The sequence below is a fragment of the Saccostrea echinata genome, unplaced genomic scaffold, assembly GCF_033153115.1.
Source record: "Saccostrea echinata isolate AGI-Se365-2 ecotype Australia unplaced genomic scaffold, CSIRO_AGI_Sech_v1 ptg000064l, whole genome shotgun sequence".
In the NCBI taxonomy this organism is placed as follows: Eukaryota; Metazoa; Mollusca; class Bivalvia; order Ostreida; family Ostreidae; genus Saccostrea; species Saccostrea echinata.
The window spans coordinates 5,230,000-5,254,772 of NW_026889813.1; the positions used below are offsets into that span (position 1 = coordinate 5,230,000).

General features: G+C 33.1%; 1 protein-coding gene across 5 annotated transcripts in view; it reads right to left on the minus strand.

Moving 5' to 3' along the window:
• Positions 1-2,269: 2,269 nt before the first annotated feature.
• LOC133175934 (solute carrier organic anion transporter family member 5A1-like) overlaps positions 2,270-24,773 on the minus strand; it is a 39,510-nt gene continuing 17,006 nt past the window's right edge. For 2 of the 5 annotated variants that reach the window (XM_061311082.1, XM_061311084.1), the window contains exons 2-12: positions 20,293-21,162; positions 17,842-18,168; positions 12,192-12,356; positions 11,043-11,123; positions 9,414-9,546; positions 8,778-8,958; positions 8,383-8,570; positions 7,093-7,157; positions 6,743-6,871; positions 4,941-5,041; positions 2,270-4,736 (exon numbers count right to left, since the gene is read on the minus strand). In XM_061311082.1, coding sequence (XP_061167066.1) covers positions 4,590-4,736; positions 4,941-5,041; positions 6,743-6,871; positions 7,093-7,157; positions 8,383-8,570; positions 8,778-8,958; positions 9,414-9,546; positions 11,043-11,123; positions 12,192-12,356; positions 17,842-18,168; positions 20,293-21,055 — 2,280 coding nt within the window. In that variant the 5' untranslated portion in view covers positions 21,056-21,162 and the 3' untranslated portion in view covers positions 2,270-4,589. Of the gene's footprint in view, positions 4,737-4,940; positions 5,042-6,742; positions 6,872-7,092; positions 7,158-8,382; positions 8,571-8,777; positions 8,959-9,413; positions 9,547-11,042; positions 11,124-12,191; positions 12,357-17,841; positions 18,169-20,292; positions 21,163-21,266; positions 21,389-21,433; positions 21,458-24,279; positions 24,303-24,773 lie in introns of those variants that run through there. The other 3 variants (XM_061311086.1, XM_061311085.1, XM_061311083.1) reach the window with 3 other exon arrangements.

Below are 24,773 nucleotides of genomic sequence, written 5' to 3' on the forward strand. Positions count from 1 at the left end.
CAAACTGAACATGATTTTTATATTTCTGAAGCTAAAGGCTTTCTGCACGCTATGTTCGCCCATCTCCTTTAATGAAGATTATTCTTGAGTTGAAGGTACCCGGTAAGCCATTACCTTGACCCAAGGTCATTGTGGCGAGATCAAGGTCACTGGCAGAACAAATATAAAATACACATCAGGTCCATAATTTACTAATACGGAAACATACATTAAACTGAATTTCTATATTTCACATATAAATTTATTTTGACTAGATAATGTGTAAAACTCATGTAATCTCACGACTAGATTAGCATTGGGATTCATATATCCTCATTTACAGCTGATATTAATGGGATATACTCCCTCCTATCTCATGAGATTACATGAGTTTTACTGAACAGTTGGCCAAATAAGCTTTGTTTGTAACCTGATTAATAAACTATAAATAAATTTCAGTATATTTTGTGGAAATAGAATGGACACAGAAACCTGTAACTTGCAGCATGGAGTGAGACAGATTTATACATGATTAATAGTATTCTTACAGGTTTAGAAGAATGAAATATAAGTATGGTGGTTATACAGGGGGTGTTTAGAGTAAGAACAGTTTAATTTATATGTACATAAGGTTTCCTAGTGAATATGAAAAGCCTACCAAATTACCATAACCAGCTCCTTCATCCGGGACAAGTGTAAATCTCAACATCCTGTAGAGGTGTAAATCTCAACATCCTGTACAAGTGTAAATCTCAACATCCTGTAAAGGTGTAAATCTCCTCATCCTGTAAAAGTGTAAATCTCCTCATCCTGTACAAGTGTAAATCTCAACATCCTGTAAAAGTTTAAATCTCCTCATCATGTACAAGTTGTAAATCTCAACATCCTGTACAAGTGTAAATCTCAACATCCTGTAAAGGTTTATATCTCCTCATCCTGTACAAGTGTAAATCTCCTCATCCTGTACAAGTGTAAATCTCAACATCCTGTAAAAATGTAAATCTCCTTATCATGTACAAGTTGTAAATCTCAACATCCTGTAAAAGTGTAAATCTCCTCATCCTGTACAAGTTGTAAATCTCAACATCCTGTACAAGTGTAAATCTCAACATCCTGTAAAAGTGTAAATCTCCTCATCCTGTACAAGTTGTAAATCTCAACATCCTGTACAAGTGTAAATCTCAACATCCTGTAAAAGTGTAAATCTCCTCATCCTGTACAAGTTGTAAATCTCAACATCCTGTACAAGTGAAATCTCAACATCCTGTAAAAGTTTATATCTCCTCATCCTGTACAAGTGTAAATCTCCTCATCCTGTAACAAGTGTAAATCTCCTCATCCTGTACAAGTGTAAATCTCAACATCCTGTACAAGTGTAAATCTCCCATCATCCAGTACAAGTGTAAATCTCAACATCTTGTACAAGTGTAAATCTCCTCATCCTGTATAAGTGTAAATCTCAACATCCTATACAAGTGTAAATCTCCTCATCCTGTATAAGTGTAAATCTCAACATCCTATACAAGTGTAAATCTCAACATCCTGTATAAGTGTAAATCTCAACATCTTGTACAAGTGTAAATCTCCTCATCCTATACAAGTGTAAATCTCAACATCCTGTATAAGTGTAAATCTCAACATCTTGTACAAGTGTAAATCTCCTCATCCTGTATAAGTGTAAATCTCAACATCCTATACAAGTGTAAATCTCCTCATCCTGTATAAGTGTAAATCTCAACATCCTGTACAAGTGTAAATCTCATCATTCCGCAAAAGTGTAAATCTTATCATCTATATTCTGAAAGTCAAACTCACTTTCTAGTATATACAAGCTAATACAGATGTTTTGTTTTGTCTAAGTACCCTTCAAGGTGGACAATGCATCTGTTTGACTTTCTATCCTATTTTTTAACACATCAGATTTTGTTCCCCCACCCCACTTGCCCTCACCTACCCTTAAAAAAACCCATAGTACCTATCTTTCATATTTTTTTTTAGAGTTTTTCTCCATTCATCTTTCACAGATAAGTGTTACATAATCAATTTGTAATGAGACTGCAAATCATCTAATTCTGAATTGTATTAATAAAGTCTAAAATCACTAGTTTGAACTTGCAACTACCTTCGAAGCATACCAGTATGTGCAAAAAAGCATCCATAATATGATTATGTAAATGCAAAGTGTCTATAACAAAGCAAATGGCTAGCAAATGGACAATCCTAAGAAGAGAGGTGCCAGAGCCTTTTAATAGTAATCAAAAGGCCTTTTGAATTTCAAGAATAGAATGGATAGTGTTTAAACTTTATTTTAAAACAGATCATGTATCACATTTGATCACTTCTAGGTAAACAAAAACCAAGATTAATAACAAATTTCCAAAAGATTCATTATTTTAACAATTAACTTATTTTGGAAAATAACTGCCAAGAACAAAAACATGGAATACAGAGCAAATGCACAAAAACACAGTAAAATTGCATTGATTAAGAAAAGATTAAAAGGTGAAAAATATTATATAGCATCAAACTTTACAAAAAAGAAAGGAATTTGTAAATTGCTACAAGCAGAACTATATAACTTCCTCTTATTACATATGTATGCCCAATCAAGTACCAATGAAATACGTAAAACTTTTGTATTTAACATATCAGCTCTATTAAATTACCTTCAAGTTAGTCTTCTATTCACAAAACATCTTTTTTTAAATTGATTTTCATTTCCTATATTTATTCTTCAGAGTGATCATATTTTTTTTTGGTTGGTTGGTTGGTTGGTTGGGGGGGGGGGGGGGGGACATATGAATGTCAATTTTGTTTTTTGGGGGTATGCAATTATAATTCTCAAATAACTACTAGTTCATTATCTGAAATTATTAGACATTGATGAAAATAAATAACCAATACATTGAAACTCCTTTCCAAACATATAAATAATTCATTCCTGTAATAAAATACAAGTAATCTGGCAAGCATAATTTCACTATCAATATAAAGAGGCAACTCACTGACTAAAAATTAGCCTCGACTCTAAATACATGTATTGCGTAATTTCTAACTTATGATTTATAAAATATATGGCCTACAAGCAATCTGGCAAGAACTAATCAAAACTTTGACTGAATATTTCTAATCTGAACACTTTCTGGGCTACAATTGGGAATAACATGTTTTGTATTCCTCCTTGAACACATGTATATTGCATTGCTATTTATACTGGGGAGTATTAATAAATAATTACTTACAGTAAATACAAGATTATATAAGCTCTGACCCATCTTACAATTTTTTCTTCATTCCTATTTAAAATAAAAAGTTCTTTGTTATATATTTTATTAGCACTAATAATTATAATGCCAAAGCTGAAGTTATATAAATCTAATGCTCAGTATGCATGACTGCCAGAGTTTTTTCCCTTGGAACACTTTTCAATCCCTACAACTGTACATAAGTTACATGTACCTTCCTTCAAGAGCTCTTAAACAAAGTGTGAATGTGCTTGTTGTTTTTAGGCATGAATAACATCATTAAATTAGAACTTAAAACATATTTTATATCTCTTGTTCTATTATTCTACCTTCAAAACTATTATCAATTAAAAAAAAAATCAAGGAATATGGTGCGAAATTTTGAGTGTTTGGACATAGGGATGCAGGTGTAAAAATAATGTTCCAATTTTTTGAGAATTTACTTTCCTTAGAAATTTACAGATATTTTCTACATATTGAGATATAGTCATTGAGCCAGCTTGCTGGTAAACTAAGATTTATCAATATTTTTTTGAAAAACTTGGAATATCCTCGACATGGCAACTATTTTATAGGTTGCAAAGCTGCAATGTAATTAACTTGTAATTTTCCTTTTTCTTATGAGAACTTAACTTTTTTTTTTAAATTTTGACATTGGTTAAGAAAAAATACACTTGAACGCAAAGACTTTCAAAATAAACACTAAGTTATAAACCACATCACTTTAAAATCTCTCTAACTTCATCTATTCCCTTTCCCTGATACAAATGTTTGCTACATTGTAACTATCACACGAACATCAACAACACAAAGAACTTCTACATGTCACAAAAACATGAATTTCACAAATATTTGATAATTTCAAAAAACAGGACAAAAACTTCACAATTATTTGACAATTTACATAGTGATATACAGGACAATATATGTTGTAGATATGTACATTGCACATCTAAAGCCGATTCAATAAATGCCGTTTTGGGCGATTTATCATTACTGACAACTATTATAATCCTGATAACCTCTGCTTTGTGACTACAATCCGTCAATACCTTAAAGAGTCAACAAGCTATCATTATCATTCTGCATGAAGGAAATTCTTTTCACAAGATATTATGACAAAATTACATTGTATATATTGAAACAAGGAAAACGTAACATGAACACAATTGTCTGATACATATTATAAATATATATATATGTATATACACCATTTGACACGTGGGATAAACAGTGGCCAAAAAAAAATGATATTACAACTGATATTTACAAAAAAAAATTGTGATATACAATCATTGTACATGTTATTAAAATTACAAACATTGGCAATACGGAGTGAGGATATATGTTTTGATTTGATAAATATCACAGGCTGGACTCATTTGGTGCTTGGTGGTCCTCAACCATGGCCTGAGTCTGATCTCCAGACCCCCGTCGGGGGAGGGAGTGGCGCTGAGGGTAGTCAAGGTCTAACTTATTTATGGAATTCATAGAAGACATAATATCACCAACCTGTAATAAAAATTTTGAAGTTTAAATTGAAACAACTATTTTTCTACCTAGGAACAGAGATCTAAACTTACAAGAAATGGGAAATGCTCTCAAATCAGGTGGTACTTGAGGAACTGACAAGCAGTACATAAACATTAACAGAGAAATGTTTCTGATTTAAAAGCATCACATTATATATTTTAAAAGTTCTGGATGAAAACTTACAGGAAGATTTAACTGTAAATCTCTTCTAATCTGTCGACGCATAAGAATCCATACAACGAGGAAAAACACAGTTCCCATAAATTTCAGACCAGCTGAAATTCCTGAAATTAAAAGAAAACATGGAAAATCGAAGTTTTCAAAGCAGAGGAAAAAAAATCCATAGACACACAGTCATTAAAAGATGAAATTAAGTTGATGTTCCACTGTCTAAGATACACATATATTCATTCAGTGATACTGTAGATCATTTATGTCTGAGGGGTCATGTTTCCGCAGATTTGCATTTTCTGTTTAGTCTGAGGATACATATTTCCATGGAAAATTGTAAACTGTAGTACTGGTATCATGTCTCCATTTTACAACCGCTGTTAAATGCTTTCATCTAGCAGTACTACTTTAAATTAAGTTTACGTAAGCAGTAATTATTACATTTTCTTGGATTGCGCTCATGTGTTGTTTTTTTTCTTCAGTTTTATGACATGCAACTTTTTTGCCATTCAAACCTTTTATCTATACACATATTTTATGATGCATGCTGTTTTATTTTTACAATTTATTATTAAAAACTCATAATAAAAGTATGTTAATATATAGCATCAAAATTTCAACTACCGATGTTTTTTTTCATTACAATCACCATGATTACGAGTGAAGCCAATTGGTAGACATTGACTGTGTAAACAACCTGGGGATTGGATCCCTAATTTGCATGTGTCACAAGGTGTGATCCTAAGACACCAGTAGGCATGCAGTTTTACATCAATTATTATTCATTTCAGAAGAAAACACACTGATAATGTTTATTAATACTTAAGTTGCATTAAATTAATAAATAAATTAGTCAGTTCAAAATATTTACACAATTTAAACTCCCCATGAATGCAAAATGATCGTCACATTTATTAATCCCCTACTGGTGAAATCTAAGGGAACTAGAGGTTTCCTCCTCCTCTGTCCATCTGTCTGTCTGTCTAGCTGTCCCTCTGTCTGTCTGTCCTCGGTTTTCCACTCTTTTTTCTAAACGCTTGCAGATATTTATAAGTGTATCTTGATGAGTTACAGATTTACTTAGTATTTCATCCCTCTTCAGCGATGTCCTTTTTAATTTTTAAAGAATTTCTGAATTTTTTTTCTAAACACTTGCAGATACTGAGCTGATTTTTGATATGTGAGTTTACCTTGATGAGTTATAGATTAAATTTGCAATTTGTTCCGTTTCATTGATTTTTATATGGCATTTTCAATTTCTAATGGGAACCAGATTACACTTCCTGGTAGGGGATTAGTGTTGCTAATGCATTACTCTCAAAATGTTTGTTATTATAATGAATATGACATGCTTTTGCCTACATAGAGTTTGTAGTCTGTGAGGATGAAATTCCACAATTTTTTTTGTGTCTGCAGAGTTAGCACAGAAATCTCCCGTGTGGAAAAAAGTATGTCTACAGTATTCAGATGCAATGAAAATTATTTTAAGATTTTATACTTTCTAAATAATGAAATAAATTTTTCCCTAAATGAAGCATCATCCTTATCTTAGAGGATGATGAATTCATGATTCAGCTAGAAAATGATTTTGGCTAACTACAAAGGTTTTAAACTTTAAATCAATTAAAACATAACTTTCAAAACAGGGACACTATTTGTCTTAGAGGTAGACTTTTCAAGACAAGAATGATCTTTTAAAGAATTAGGCAAGCTCACCTGAGGTACAAAAATAACTACAAAGCCCAAATTGAATATTATTTTCTATTTACATATTTAGATGTAAAACTTTTCAATGTCTATACTTAATAACATACCTATATATCGATATCTAAACTGTACAATGTCATAGATTGAACATGACCCCGAACTTCCGCACCAATCCCTCCATAATAGACAGGCTGTATCAATGGTGTTCCCGAACATTATAGGAGAGGGGATGTACGCTACAAATAAGTGAAAAAATATCAGCAACAAAATGACACTGACATGCAGATATTATAAGCACACTATCACATATTACTTCTACTTTCACCTCAATAACAGTAACATTTAGTGATACTTAGGTGTGTATTTTGGATTCTTGTTACCATCCTTAAAGACATTATAGCTTGGAGATACATTAGTGTAGAAGTAAATACAATGAAATGTCCCTGGATAAACCTACCAAACAATCTCAGAATGACAAACTGAAGACCAAGGGCAAAACATCTCTCCTCTTCATGGACAGACCTACAACAGAAAACAAATTAAATTAAAAAAAAAAAATTCCATTTATAGCTCACTCAAAGAGACGGTTTGAAAAAATATAAAAATATAAGCATTTTAAATCTATCAACTTTAACTTAAAAAGGAAATCAATGATTTTCAATTAACATCAATTTGCTGTTGATTATTATCAAACCTGTTCCATTCAAAAGAAAGTGACAACTATACTAAGTCTGTAATATAATTATGGTATTAAGAAGAAACAACGTGACATTGATATTCATTCAAAGAAATGTACAGACAGTCAAAGTGATATGGCCCCAAAGTCTATAACAATAAAGTTCTTATGTACAAAATTTGAAAACACTTTGTTGAAACCCTTTGAGTTATCACTTCACCACAAAACTGGATCCAATTGTATATTTGTGAGTTACCTGAGTGTAACATGAGGATCGAGAGGCATCTGCGTGCTATTGTATATCTCTGTATCTTATTGTATATCTCTGTATCTTACTGTATATTTTTAGTAACCTAAGTGTAATCATGAGGATCGAGGGGCACCTGTGTGCTATTGTATATCTCTGTCATATTGTATATCTCTGTATCTTATTGTATATCTCTGTATCTTACTGTATATTTTTAGTAACCTAAGTGTAATCATGAGGATCGAGGGGCACCTGTGTGCTATTGTATATCTCTGTCATATTGTATATTTCTGTATCTTATTGTATATCTCTGTATCTTATTGTATATCTTAAGAAACCTGAGTGTAATCATGAGGATCGAGGGGCACCTGTGTGCTATTGTATATTTCTGTCATATTGTATATCTCTGTATCTTATTGTATGTTTCTGTATCTTATTGTATATCTCTGTATCTTATTGTACATCTCTGTATCTTATTGTATATCTTAAGTAACCTGAGTGTAATCATGAGGATCGAGGGGCACCTGTGTGCTATTGTATATCTCTGTCATATTGTATATCTCTGTATCTTATTGTATATCTCTGTATCTTATTGTATATCTTTAGTAACCTGAGTGTAATCATGAGGATTGAGGGGCATCTGTGTGCTATTGTATATCTCTGTATCTATTGTATATCTGTATCTTATTGTATATCTCTGTATCTTATTGTATATCTTAAGTAACCTGAGTGTAATCATGAGGATCGAGGGGCATCTGTGTGCTATTGTATATCTCTGTATCTTATTGTATATCTCTGTATCTTATTATATATCTGTAAGATACCTGAGTGTAATCATAAGGAGGGGCATCTGTGTGCCAGCCACAGTAAAGGTGAGGATCACCAGAAGAATTAGGAAAGGTAGCAGGTTCTGACAGGTGGATTTACATGGTCCACTGGTTGCCACGGGGGACATGATCACTTCTGGGGAAATGCTCGAGTTTTCCATGATACAAGAACAACCACTGAAATTCTGTAATCAAAAGACAGAATTATATGTTTGTACAGTTTATTTGTATCATAACTACATTTTCTGACCAAAGGCAATGGAGAGTTTTAAAAACATACTCATGCAGTTTAATTTGTCTAATTGAATAGTGATTTTTCACAGTGAACAGAAAACCTAACAATATCTGGATTCTACATAGTTTGAACATAATTCCTTTTATTTGCCACCTACCACCATCTTTTCTTCTGTTGTGATATGAGAGAAGAACTGGGTACAGCCTGCGTGACAAGGTGAAAAATACGTAATGCCATTAATGCCACAGATTGGCTCAAGGTCATTATTCGAGCAGGAACAGCCAATGTTACAAGTGGACGTCAGATTGGCTTCTATCTCAAACTCCTCCAGCTCTGAACTAAAAAAAAAAATGCAAGTAAAAAATTGTATACAATTACTGTATACAGGGTTATTTTTGCCCCGTCTTATTTTCACCCTTTCACACTTGCAAACAATTTTCCCCATTTTAAATTCACCCAGATGCAGTTCTGTTTAAGAAATTATACTATGTTCTATGAATTCAACCCGTTTCAAATTTGTTCACCTGTGAGAAGGGCGAAAGGGACGAAAATAAAACGGGGGCAAAAATTTCCCTGTATACAGTAATTTCTCCTGGATGAACACATTGATATCGATAAGTTTGCTAAAATTTTCAGCTTTCAAAAATGGGGGAATACTTTTTTTTTCTACAGTGATACCGTCTTAAATATTCTTGCCATGATATTACATGTCTTGTTTATGCCCTATTAGTCACCATTTTTTTTTGTCTCTGTATGTTTTCCCCAGGTGAGAGATACTCTGAAAACTCCTTACCTGTTCATGTTGATAGAAGCATGATATGGAAAGGTGGCTCCTGCTATCTTGGGATTCTCACACCCCAGCACCAGAAAGGACAGGAAACCAAGCAAAGCAAGGGAGTCCAGCAAGAGGGTCAGCTGAATGGCTCCTGTAATTACAATGAATACAATAATAAATAGAGGATTGCCTTATTTCCATAGGTTGTTATTGCTAAAGCTGTAGCTGAATAAAATAAATCATGTTGAAGTCACAGTAGGTCAATGGTATGAAAATTTCTTGTTATTGTAAAGTCATTTATCCTTGTTTGACTGTCGATTTTATACAATTATTATTACATGTATTGATTTTCATAAGGTCAAAACCATCATTTAGCTGAGGAAAACAAAATTTACTTAGCCCAATGGACTGGCTGTGCTATTATTCTTCAAGGATAGCTGAATGATTGTGTTGATAAAGTACAATAAATGTTTTATCTCATAAACACATTGTTTCAAAAGCTATTCTCTCATCAATTCACACAAATGAAAAGTAATATGAAAGTCAGATAGTTGTGATTGGAGAGTGTGCTATTACTCTTAGCACCCCTGGGCACTAACATCTACTTAGAATTTTTTTGGCTGAAATGTGCACACTCAGTCCTAGTCATGAATTCGTGGAGCTACCTGCTAGCATACATGTAAATGTAGTTTCATTAAAACAAACTTCTTCTAATACGCGCATTACCTGTGACAAGACCTTTCCAAAAATACTATAAATTTTGCCCCCCCCCCCCCCCCCCCCCCCGACCTTGAAGTTTGACCTATTCTTCAAAAATTTTAACATCTGTAATAACTTTTGAATGAGAGAAGAAAGGGTGTTCATATTTCTACATGTACCTGTGATACCTTTCAGGGAGAACTATTATTTTTGACATTGTGACCTTGGCAGCTTGACCTAATTTTCAAATTGAACTTTTGCACATGAAGAGATAGACAATAATGTTGCATTATACCACAAATAACTGCACCCCAACCAATAAAACCGCAAAAGCAGGGCATCAAAATTCTCTAATTTTGCCTTTTTTTTAAAAGTAGAAACTACTACTCTTTCTTAAAGAAAAGCATAATTCATGAAAACACTCAAACCAGGAATACCATTGACACAAGTGCATTCTAATAATGAATAGTACATTGTATATCATGTGGGGTGAGCTGATTTAGCTGGAAAAATCTGATAGACTCAAATATTTTTCTACTTTCATTTATCCAATACTATCATTTTATCCATGCTCTTGTAGAACACTATTCATCCCATCAATCTAGTCTGTAAGTATTACATCTTTCCACTGTCCATAAATGAGAGTATCAACATACTAAAAGATAACTGTATAACAGTTAGCCATTGAAATAACATATATTAAATTTTAAAAACAAAGGGCTTTTGTTAAACACCACGCTTCACTGGCCTTTGCCCTGACCAAATTCATTCTGCACTCTCCCTTTTATTGATATTCATCTCATAAAAATCCCAGTTGTGTATGCCAAATTCTAATCAAAACTACTTCAGGATAAAAAAATCAACAGACAGACAAATAAACCAATGTTGATATTCCTTGCAATAAATGTGGAATTCTGATTATTTACCCTTTTCATTAGAAATGTTTACCTTTTGGTTTTAACTGGAACCTCTTCAGAAGAAATCCCCCTGTTAGAATACCAATTACTGCTCCAGGAATGCCAATAGCACCTGTAAGGAAAAAATCAGTTTGCTTAATTTGTTATTTAGCACAAAATTAAAATGATTATAAAAATTCTACGATGAAACATTACAGTAGGGGACTGCAACTTTATCATGAAAGTTTTAAGCAGAATAAAGTTATGTTAAATTGGGTTATGCAAAGCAGTGTATCCTTTAATTGTCAAATTTCTGTGTCAGACTAAAGTTCAAATGAACCCCTTCTGAATTCTTATTTTCATATGACCTTATTTTTAGTGCACAAAAATAATGGTTGCCTTTAGTGCACAAAAATAATGGGCTATTTTCCCTTGACCACCTTTTCCCAATGAACAGTTTGAGGCTGAAATGTTCACATATGGTACATCATAGCACCGACACACAATCAAACATTTATACAAATACTTGAGGATAAGGTACTCTATTCCATGTTAACATAAGTGCAAGGTAAAAATGATGATCATTTTTGGTACTTCATGGAAATTAATTGATTCTTCTTGGTCAAGACCCTCTGAGAACAGAAACCATTTGAAAAAAACTTGTCTGTGTTGCTGTGCAAAGCACCTGTCATGAAAATGAATGATTAAAAGTAGATATTCAGAACAATCAAACAAATATTGTATGCCCATTTCTGACAAATTTTGCACTACAATGCATACTTGTGTGCATTTAAATTATAAAATAGATTTCTTTTGGAAAATCCTACACATTGAAGCAAAATTTCACATGAATGAACAGAGCGGTAATGAACCAAGAGGAAGCTACAGTAAAACAGGCTTATAGCAAACGTGCTTATAGGGAACACACTTATAGGGAACACGCTTATAATGAATTGACGCTAAAATGTGTGATCTCAATGGATATAACAAATTACGTTTATAATGAAGCAAAATCGACTGTCCCAGGCACTTTGTTACAAGCAAAAATAACTCTATATGTGACCATGAGCAAAAAAATATGGTTTCAGTATGACCTTTAATTTCCACTTTGTGTAGAAAGTATGTGGTAAGTGTTATTGGTAAAAATAAACACCAACAAATGTGGCTCATTTCATTCATCACTAACAAACCCCAATCTCACCAGTAAACAGATTTGCCATGGAGGTGGAGGTGCCAAACTGTGTTTCCAGGTACTTAGGAAGGAACACGACAAAGCCACTGACTATAGAGATCTCACAACAGATCCCCAGACAGGTAATCAAGTACACCTTGTTCTTCAACAGGGACAGCATGGAACGGGGAATGTCTGAAAACAAGGAAGCAGACAAAAAAGTTAGTTACACTGTACCTATATATAAAACAGAGTTCATTAACAGTATAATTTAGTGGGTTGTGCAGCAGAGAAAAGACAAATGACAGACCATATTGTAGCATAAGATGAGGTATTATAAAATGTCAACTGCATAAATTAATGAAGAAACTACAAAAAAACAATGTCTGCAGTGAGGTGACGACGTACAAGATATATGACTACACAATCACCTTTAAAACACATAATTTTTTATTTTTTGACTGAGGGACATATGCCCAATTCCTCTACATACATTCCCAATTGTAGGTTAAGTTTATATGTACAAACAAGCCTTATTACTTGTAGGTACTATAAATAAAGACTATCATTCATCACACTATATGCTTGCTGTCTCTCCTTTAAACTTCAGGAAGGAGAGATTGTGCAGTGAATGCAAATTGATGCAAATTTTAATGAAGTGAATTTGCATACATGTATATTCTTACATGCAGGACCTTAATATGGACTTTCCTTCAACATTTAAATACCGTAAATGAATTTATGTGTGGAAACTTGTCCAAGATGAAGGATTTTTAACAAAGAATTTTCTTGTGCATAAATATTTTACTTATAGGAGTATTACAAGTGTACATGGTTATGACCATTATGTGTAAATGTACTTTTTTTTTATCTCAACAATAACCAGAAAGTAGAAAATGTACCAGACCAGGATTCAAACCCTGGTCCCCTAAATCACTAGTTAGCTGGGCTATACTAACTGAGATATCTGCATGCATGGCCAGCGGCAATCAAACTTGCCTGACCACGACACAACATATTAAAGATCCAGTCAGCACATAAATTTTACCATATTTATTTAAGAATAATATGAATGGGGAAATTCATACTTTATTCCAGAAAAAAAATTATTATAACGATATGAAGGAAAACAGAAATTATGATGCCCAATGACTTTGTGAATCATGTTGGCATGGAACATATTATGACATAATTACAGTGAAACTTGTCTAATCTGGATGTTGTATAATCCAAAATCTTGCATAATACGATGTAAACTTTAGGTACTTTTTGGCAAATTCATTTGTTTAAAATGTTTAATCCGGAATGTTGTCTAATGCGGACAGTTTCTTTGGGACCAAAGGTGTCCGGATTAGACAAGTTTTACTGTACTTTTAAAGTAATTCAATGTAGTCAAAGATATAAACAAGTCTAGATTAATCATTGAGGAAATGAAATAACAGGCGGACATAATTTTCTGATGATGAGCACATCACAACAGCAGAATTAAAGGTCCAGTTTATTTTAATTGTCCTGTACTTTTTCATTGCCTTTCCAAGAAAATAAAGCACAGCACTTTCATATGCACTCATAAATAGACGATATTCAATGTTTTGAAGTTGAATATGGAATTTATTTCACAAACGGGACAGGATTATTTGATTTTTTCACGAGTGCGAAGCACGAGTGAAAATATGAAAAATCCTGTCTCACTAGTGAAATAAATTCCATATTCATCTACAAATCATTGAATTTTCTGTTTATTACATTTCTTAAAGATTTTTCCTTTGCCTCTGACTTTTTGTAACACAGTGTCATAGGCTGTGACGTCATAGTTGAGCGGTTGAGACGTCATAGCTATAAGCAATTGCAAGATTGAAAAAATGTTGTAAACATGGATTTTCAATGACATATTTGGAAAAACTTTGGCAGGATGGCTCATTAACTCTATCTTATAACAGGCCAGGGATTTTTTTTAAAAAACACTCTTCGTGAAGTGAAGGAAAATCATAAGTTTTGATGCACTTCTGATATTCTCACACTGTGAGAATACGATTTTGATACCCTTTCACACTGTGTCAGAATATCACTTTTATTCAGTAAATAAATTACAGTATTTCACTGTTGAAAATGTAATAAAATGTGATATACAATGTAGATCTTAACTTCAATTCCAGCATGCTGGATTTTTTTTTATGCCCCCATAATCAAAGATTTGGGGGTATATAGTTTTTGCCCTGTCCGTCTGTCCATCCTTCTGTCTGTCTGTTCGCAAAAACTCTAACCTTGCCCATAACTTTTGTTTGGTTGGAGCTATGGCTTTCATATTTCACATGTGTATTCCTTGTAACAAGACCTTCCTTTGAGTACTAACATATTTGACCTCTTGACCTTGGAGTTTGACCCACTTTTGCATATATTTACCCAACTTTAACTTTGGCCGTAACTTTTAAACAGTTCGTGCTAGGGCTTTCATATTTTAAATGTATATTTATAGTGATAAGACCATTCCATAGGTGTCAATATTTTTTACCTTTTGACCTTGACCTTTGAGTTTGACCCACTTTTAAAAAACTTTAACGTAGGTCATAACTTCTGAACAGTTAGTGATAAGGATTTCAAATTTCACAGGTATACTCCTTGTGACAAGATCTTCCTTTGGCTACAATCGATTTTGACCTTAACCTTGGAGTATAACCTACTTTTGAAAAACTTTATCTTTGCCATAACTTTTGAACAGTTGGTGCTAGAGCTTTTTCATCTTGCATGTGTATTTCTTATGACGAAGTCTTCCCCTGCATACAATTCATTTTGACCCTTTGACCTTGACCCTAGAGTTTGACCCACTTCTAGAAATCATTAAAGCTGACCATAACTTTTAAATGGTTGGTGCTTGGTTTTTCATATTTATCAGGTATATCCATTGATGCAATTCCTTTCTTTGGGTAACAAAATTTTTGATCTCTGCATTAGTTTCACAAACACATTTTTTCTTTTGCGAAAAGTATTATTTCTTATCTACTGGTAAATAATTTTTTTTTTAAATTTTTAAATTAAAGTTTTTTATGCCAAAATTATATGTATGTGTTTAAATTTAATAATTTCTATTCATTACATTTTTACTAGGTATATTGTATCTCCTTAGTTTAAAACCACTAAAAAACTATCTGAAAATCACTTATTAGTTTGTATTAGTATCTGTGCAGTGTTTTAGTGATTGTTTAAATGTTTTTGCCTGCTAATTGTCTTTTTCATACTGTTGATTTAAAGAATCTGCAGAAATTGGTACATTTCTTTAATTATCAGAACTCTGACAAAAAGATCCATTACTGTTGGTGTGTACACAATAAGCACTGAAAAAGACTGTTGCCTCTCTGAACTCATGCTTCATTAATCCATGCAGCTTTGTCATCGAGCACAATTTTCCAGAGCAGATCATCCAGATAACTTAATCACCTTATATTCATAAAAGCTTTTTTAATATTAACTTGTTTAAAGCAATATACATAAGTGTATCTAATTCTTAACATATTGTCCAGATGGTGAATCTGTGGATTACTGTTGTCCAGATGACAACGGCAACACTGTATCATAATCTAGTATTCTTTAGACATATAAGTATCAAAACGTTAATAAATAAAATACTTAAAGACAATCCTATATGAGGAAAAAGAAAGAAAAAGATGACAGCCGGTTGACATTTCTGAGAGAAAAAAATATTGAATTCAGTAATTTCTTTTTTCCAGACATCAATAGTGTTTGCAGACTTAATTGCTACTATTCAAAAAAGAAAAAAGAAGAAAAAAAAAACTTGGCAATTACAAGCCATAGATGAGAGAGACAAAAAAAAGAAATTTGATATAAATTCAATAATCTGGGTTGAATGAAACCTTCAGGTGAGCAGAAATTAGTGAGATGTGGTTTAAGAGATGTGACAGAATAATCAGTCGCCTTAATCCCCATGGGAACCGTTGTCCATCATATTAGTAGAACTAAAATGGATTGTGATATCCGATCAATACTTCAGAGTCACTTGTTGCTGTTTGTTGTATTACCGTCATTTATGGGGGTTTATAGCCGAGATTAGTTTTGTTAGTGTTAGTGGTAAGACAATCTCAAATCCACCACATATATTAGACATTCATACTTCAGTTGAGAGCCACTCATCTTAGGTCAAGAGGATTATCTAACAGATTTTGAGATAGATCTTACACTGTACTCAGAAACGAGTTACTTTTTCTTTAAGACAGATGAATTAATAAGACTTTAATTTTCAGGTATTAAGCAAATATTTCAGAAATCAAGCCATAGAGTATTATACATAGCATTAAATAATGTTAGAATACAATTTTCCAAATATGTATATAAAACAAACATTTTCTGCAAATGAAATATTTTACAGTTTTCTCAAAGATAAAGTCACTTACAATGTGAAGAAGTGAAGTCATCTTGGAATTACAATTCCATAAATGCCATAATTATAAAAGACATTACATCATTTAGGCCAAAAAATGAAGCAATTTAGCACTGCAAGATGAATGACACTCCAAAGTAAATGCTTCCCCAGCCAGTAATTTAACATGATTCTGATTGCTCTTCTTCTTCAAGTCTCCCAATTCCTACCATTGATAATTTTATCACCAGAATTATTTCTTCATTGTCACCCAGGGTTTTTTTTTTTTATCTTGGTGATCAATGACATTCCTGTGACTTCAATGTTAATACAGTTCTGTGCTACCTTCATGCTTTCATTTTGTTAAGTTTGTCTTATGCTCATTTACCCCAGTAACCCTACCATATTATTACATTTTCAATAGTGAAATACTGTTGGTGATCTATTTTTTGAAAATCTAAGCTTCTTTTATTTAAAAATGACTGAATAGAAAGCTATCAGTATCTTCCATTGGAATGTTCTCATACATTACAGTATTCATTACAGGTCCAAAAATCTGAGTACATTTAAAAAATAAAATTCATAGGTCTGACAAGTTGACTACGTTTGATATTCTCTCTCTCACACTAACATCCTAATTCTGACAACTAATCCAATGTCACCATGGTCATACTGTAAGAAAGATGGTGCAAAATCACTGCATTACCCAGAGGCCAGACACTTACTTTGATATCCCACACCTTTGACAAGGTTAGATTTTCTCATACTTCTTTATTTTCCCTCAGACTGAAATGCTGCACTTTATTGGTTTAAATGTATCATGACCAGTGGCTATATTTTCATGTATGGCAGGTGAGAATTATACTCAACAATATGAATGATGATGTCCAGTTATCTTTATACTCATTCATTTACAGTGTATGTTTGAAGTTTCTCTCTTTTATTTATGGTCCTTGACAAATTAAATCACATAAGGTTTGTTACTACATGTATCTACAGAAATATATTGGGTTGATCAATCTCATCAAAGCCTCACTGTCCATGAGATTGATAATTAATGATTTGTTTTTATTGTGGCCTATAATGTGAGAGACAAATGCATGTATTATATGATTTCAAATAGAGATGGTTAGAAGTCATGCATATAATCGCCCGATAGTTCTCACCTGCCATTCAGAGAAATTTAGCATACAGTCACATGTCACTTTTACACCAATGAAATTGTGACATTTCAGTCTGAGGGATATTCTGTATCCATTATCCTTTTACAGTGTAGATGTTTCCCCTCCTATGTTTTGTATCCCTTACCTTTAATAGTCTTGCCGTATTCATTACTATGCTTTGACTGCTGGTCTTCCTTCTTCTCTTTCTTCAGTATATCCTCACTATATTTATACTCCAGCAGTTTAGCCTTCTCGGCCACCAGCGTCCTCGGAAATGACAGGAAAGGGAACACAAGAAGCATGAGGAATGTGCCACATAAGATAAACCCTCCCCACCAGGCCCCTATCCACTCTGGGTCACCAGGTCGGATGTTGACCTCAAAGCTAAACATGTCCACATAATACTGCAATAGCAGTGCCCCTAGTCCATATCCCAGAACAGGGCCCAAAACTCCAGAGGCATAAATAAATGCTGCAAAGGACAAGAACATTATCATCTACTATACAAGAGTTAAGAGCCCTCTATACACTACATACTTGAGAGTTCTGATTTTGTGGTATTTTTATGGAAATAGAGTGATCTGCCCTTTGATCAAGAATAAAATAAATTGAAATGTACAATTTGTTACTTAATTTGTGATCAAATCAAGCATTCATAACACTTTAAAAGGCCAAGATGAATAGATATAACACTTCATTTGCAGATACATGTATTTTGCCCACTTAAGTAAACAACAGTGATTTATGTTCATCAGTACTTCGTTGTCTTTGAACATTTTTCCTGGGGATAAATGCAAGGCACCCTATGTTGAAAATGTGATAGATAAGCTCAATACTTACACCTTTACACACTATAATTTTCTCAATGTCCAAAAAATATTTTCCTCTAGTGTATAGAGGGTCCTTAATGGACACGATAAAAAACATTTAGAACAAGTAATATAACAGATTGTCAATGTTAAAATGTAATTGAAATTACTCAACATTTCCTGTGCAATGCTTTTAATTAGGTTTACTGTCATGTGACTGTGTGATTAACCAGAAGTCTCTAATGAGACTGGAGCTCTATTGCTTTGTACTTATAATAAAGGAAAAGAAAAGAAAAGAAGCAACTTGATGTGAAACTTTTTTCTTTTTCTTTTTTTTTAACAGAATCACATATTCTGTTGTTCTCTAAACTTGTACCATTTTTTCTTGAAATCAAATCACAACTTTAAAGGACAAGAAGAATTTTGAGGATTTTTCACATATTGTATTTTCAGTATCTATGACAACACTTAATCATACTGAAATCAGACCAAAACTGTTGGAAGTGTACATTTTTAGAGAGATTCCCCATATTGCTCTATTTTTATTAACCAATTTTTCATTTAAAGCAATAACAAGAAGCCATTGTCAAGTTGTTGACAACTGTCGGTTTAGTTAGCAAAACTAGTAAAATTTTGTCTGGACTGATGATATCATTGAGCATATAAGTTCTGATGACCATTAAAAAAAATTCAAGCCAGAAGGCAGGACACAATTACATGTAAATCTACTTGGAAAGCTTCACTTTGTAATACTATGCAACTTTTTCTTTTAAAGACAGTATAAATTTGTACTGAAATAAATTTTGCTAATTTTTTATGCTTCTGTAATCAAATATTCAGAGACATAGTTTTTGCTCTGTCCGTCTGTTTGTCTGTCTTTTTTTAACCTAGCCCATAACTTTTGATTAGTTGGAGCTATGGCCTGCATATTGTTTTCATATTTCACGTGTATTCCTTGCGACATGACCTTTTTTGAATACCAACATATTTGACCTCTGGACCTTGACCTTGGAGTTTGACCCACTTTTGCAAAATTTTACCATACTTTAACCTTGGCCATAACTTTTGAACAGGTAGTTCTATGGGTTTCATACTTCTCAGATGTATTCCTTATGCTAAGGCCTTTTTCCCATGGTACAAATATTTTTTACCTTTTGACTTTGGCCTTGGAGTTTGACCTACTTTTAAAAAACATTAACCTTGGCCATATGTTTTGAATGGCTGGTGCTAGGGCTTTTATATTACACTTGTTTTCCTTGTGGCAAGAACTTTTTCTGCGGCCAACAATTTTGACACTTTGACCTTTGAGTTTGCCCTACTTTTGAAAAAATTAAACTTTTAACCTTGGGGTACCAAAAATTTTGTCCCTTTGACCTTGACATTGGAGTTTGATACACTTTTGAAAGACTATAACCTTGGCCATAAAGTTTATTGATTAATTTGGTTTTGAATTTCAATTGAGTTGCCATTAATACTTTAAATAGATATTTCTTTGAAATTCTTTCAAAATGCTTCTTTTCTAGTAAAAGGTCTCATTTCTATAAACCAGCCAGTATATAACAAGATTTACAGTTCTGTGTATGGGTATTTGATTTCAATAAAAAATGTTGTCATGGGTACTTAGAATTGAATTATGTGTGAAAGTCCTTCAAAAAGATACTCCTTCTGCAGTTCAGTCCAATTTCAATAAAACTTGGTATACATGTAGACTTCAGAATGGCTAATAACTCTGTTACTATGTTTAGCTTCTTGTAATTCTGTTACTATGTTTAGCAGACAATGCTTACCCAAATATGCTGGAGCTTTATCTTTATGGACGTGATTGTCAACGTAAGTTGTCCCTAGGGTAAGGATTGGGGTACTGCCAGTGCCTATCATTATCTGGGCGGATATCAGAATTAAAACATACATCCAATTCCCTGAGTCATTGTCAATACATCCATCCCCCAAGGAATCACTATTGATTTTACATATGTTTTCTTCTGTGTTATTGACAGATAAACCCCGATACACAGTGTATTTTTCGGCAATAAAATGAGGCAGAGTAAAAAGGAATGCTCCGAGACCCATGAAGAAGATCCCCGTTGCTATCCATACTGGAATGTGACGACGTCCTCCCAAGTAACTGATAAATACAACTGCCACCAGAGAACCAAATTCGTAGGATGCTGCGATAAGTCCAGAGATAGAACTACCAATTTCAAACCGTTTTTCAATCGTTGTAAGCACACTGTTCAAATATCCTGTAGACAAGGTCCCTGAGACAGCCAGAAGCACACTCATACACACCACAAATGCCTTGATGTTGAGGCATCTTTGTAAACACTGTGGTCTCCATTTTCCTATACCAAACCGAGTATCCTCCCCACGACTGAACTCCAGGCCTTGCTGTATGTAAACGTCTCGCTGCGTGTTGCCTTTGACTAGTAGGCAGCGACTATGAGCTGACACCGAGGAGACTTGACTTACGTTCCCTGGGGTTCCTACATCTTCCTCAGGTACTGGAAGGGTGAGGCTCTCCAATTCCTGTAGTGTTGGCCTATCAGCCATTAGGAGTATGTATTGTAGGGCTCTTGCTGATCTGCATTCATCCAAACACTTTCATGATCCATGCTATCAGATTTCTTTTTTCTTCATTATAATGCTGCTATGGTAACCTGTAGGACAGAGAGAGAAAAATATGACAGTGTATTAAACACTCTTAATAGCTCACAGAACAGCAAGATTCCCTAATATGACATCAAGTTTTACACAACAATACCATTAATTATTTCCTATGTAGAACAAATGCTTCCTTCTAAAAATTGTGGCAATCAAGCCAATAATTATACTAGAAAAAAATCTCACAAGGAAAGAAAAGAAAAAGGTTGTCCTCTACATTTGATTACTCAAATCACATGCAATCACACACGAATAAAACTTCCTTACTGATAATGACCACCTTTAATACAGCAAGTTTTAATCTTTGCTGTTGTCTGGACTTTTCCACATAGAATAAATAACACACTGCCTGTACACAAGACAGCTGACATTACTCTATTATCTAACATGTATCTGCAGCAGTATTAGCAAACTGCTGATAATCATACAAAATAAACAATTGTCTACCCAAATAATGCACCTGCCTTCAATATACTGGTAAGTGCGATCAACAAATCACAAGGTATGAAACTTTGACCTAGTTCAATTTTTACTGTGTCACTTTTATCGATATGTACTTAGAAACTTAAAAACAAAGTTTATGAATTTTTTTAAAGATATAGTATTATAATTTTAAGAAATTTTATACCTACAATTGTTTATTTGTTGAACATAAATGCTCTACCTAACAATATATTAATCATGGTAATACACTGTACAAATTGATCAAACAAGTGCAATAATTTAGGAAGACACATATCTTCAAATTTCACCCTGAAGCTAACATATATCACAGCATGTCCAGTTCAGGAAACAAATTTTAATATGAATATAAAATTACACTTATACTAGGATTGATCGAAAAGTAGTGTAATGTCACAACTGCTATAAAATCATAAATAACATAGGCGTCGGAACCGGGAGGGCTAGGGGAGGGGGGCTTAGCCCCCCCCCCCACTTTTATTTTCAAAGATAGAGATAATATAAGCATTGAAAATTGGGGTTTACCTTTTTTCGTTGGTTTAGCCCCCCAATATAAGCATTGAAAATTGGGGTTTACCTTTTTTCGTTGGTTTAGCCCCCCCTCCCCCCCCCCCCCCCACTTTCAATTAGCCACCCCACTTTCAATTTGCTTCCGACACCTATGAATGATCAAAAGTTTTCAACAAAACTCTTAATACTCTAATATTTCTATCTATTTTGACTTTTGTCCTAAAATTATGACATTTTTCTTCGACACTCATTTTGAATCTGATGATACATTAGATTTATGGAAAAAGGAATGAATTTAGAAATAACATTTAATGGACAAAGTTCAAATAATTTTAATACTACAACCCAAAACAAGACGGATTATAGCAAAATAGCAGTGAAAATTATTAAAAAGAAGCACGTGAGAGGTTAAAAAAGATACGCGGATGATCTCAAAACAAGTACGAAAAGTAACGTCATAACGATGATGATAACATTTTTGCTGTGCGGCAATAAACAAAACCTTACATTGTGTTTATTTTAAGATTTTAAAAAGTGTTTTATATAATAGAAAGAAATTTTAATGCAAATATCAAAATAGACAGTGGTATTATTATGTCAAACTTTGTTGATAACATTGGATGATTATAGATTTTATAGCAGTTGACATCACTTTTGGATCAACCCTCATAAAATAAATATGATTAATATGCCCTTTATGGGTATGTCATTTCAAGAATCGGTTTCTTCAATTAATCGATAAGGCTTTCATTGCAGTGTTTATATTATCTTCCTTCTTCCCTTTTTAAAAAGTTTCCCGTCTTTTCCCACAAACTAATTTGCTGTCTTATCATCTTAGTTTCCTGTCCAGATTTTACAAGATGACCTGGCTAATCTTGTTAATCTCATTAACGACATAAAGGACAATATGCTTAATCCTACTTTATCATGTTTATACACATTATTTATTTAAATGTTCTCAATCCATGCTACAAAATGCGAATACATGTAAATGGATTTAATGAATTACAGACATATCAATGAAATATAGGGTGTCCTTGAAAATTCACTGTAACCCGTGTTTTACAGTTACTGTACAATACCAATTAATGAGTCCAGAAAGGAAACATTCCCTCAACTTTAAAATTTGTTAGTCCCACTCCGTACCTTTTTGGTATCATCCATTATTGCGACTCTTCTACATAATACCCTCATTTATATCCTGTATAATAGAAAATCCTGTCATAGGATTGAAATGTATTTCCTACAGATTATGTCAGCTAAACAAACCTTAATTATTTCTTATATATAAAAAAAATACTTAAGTTTAGAAGAGCATATATATATATATATATATATATATATATATATATATATATATATATATATATATATATATATATATATATATATAGTTCACAGGGGGAAAAAACCCAGTTATTGTGGCTATACAGAGCTATATTTATGAATGTCAGTGTTGGTAATTATTATCTAATTAAAGAAAATACCATTTTTATTCCTAATTATGAAAGCAACAAGTCAGTGCCTCTGGTCAAGCTAAATAAATCGCCATAGCTAGGTAGCTTACACATAACAACATGTTTGTATGTTAAATCAGTCCACTTGTAGCTTGTTCTGCCAAGAAATCTATTAATGGACAAATTAATGAAGTTTCTGGATAACTGAAAATTCTTTGTTATAATTTGAAATAAATAAAAATAAATTGTGTTCCCCACAATTTGATTATTGGTGAGCAGATTAACAGATTAACAATTAAGGTTCCCCTCTATAAGAATCAAGACATAAATCAGTTCTTGTTTGTTCTTTATTTTTAATGGAAATGAGTTTTTCATTAAATTTAATCATTAAAACTTTCCATTTGAGTGGTTTGACTAAGAATCACTACTGAATGTGTTCTCTCCAGCACATGGTGGAGTCCAGCACATGATTTAGACCAACATGTGGTGGAATCCACACGAGACTTAATTAAATGACCCTTAGGGAACTAAGCAAATTACCCAGCAATATTCAAATCTATAACTGTAATTGTACACAATAAAAATGCAAGTACATTATTAATCATTGATAATCAAATAATTCATAATTCCTACTTGAGACTAGAAAAGACAGTAAAATAATTATCATGATAATTAACGACTAACCTTGCTGCCAGATTGTGGCTCAAATCTGTTGAACTAAGTCAGCAAAACCTTGGTTTTGCCAAATTCTATTAGACTCAAGGTCATAAACTAACCAATGATTGACCAGAGGAATCTGTCTGTTTCTGAAAGCAAACTTTACTAATCAGACAGACAGTGCTACGGCTACCATTAGCTTTCTTATCATCACTTCTGTTGATCTGAGGTTCTAAAGATTTTCCTTCTTTAAAGCAAAATTTCTTCTCAAAAATTCCATTATTGAAAAAATTTCTACTTCCCTGTGTCTATGTCCTACTAATGTTTCTTCCTTAGAGGAAATGCTACCCTGATTCTATTGGAAATAAATCACGTCTTATTTGAGATATAATCGACACTATGTATACATTGTATTATCTTGGCTTGATACAATTCCAAGAATGGGAGCCATCACATCTTTATTGGTACAGAATGTATATAGATTACAGAAACCACTGACTGTTTAAACCTTCACTGTTAGA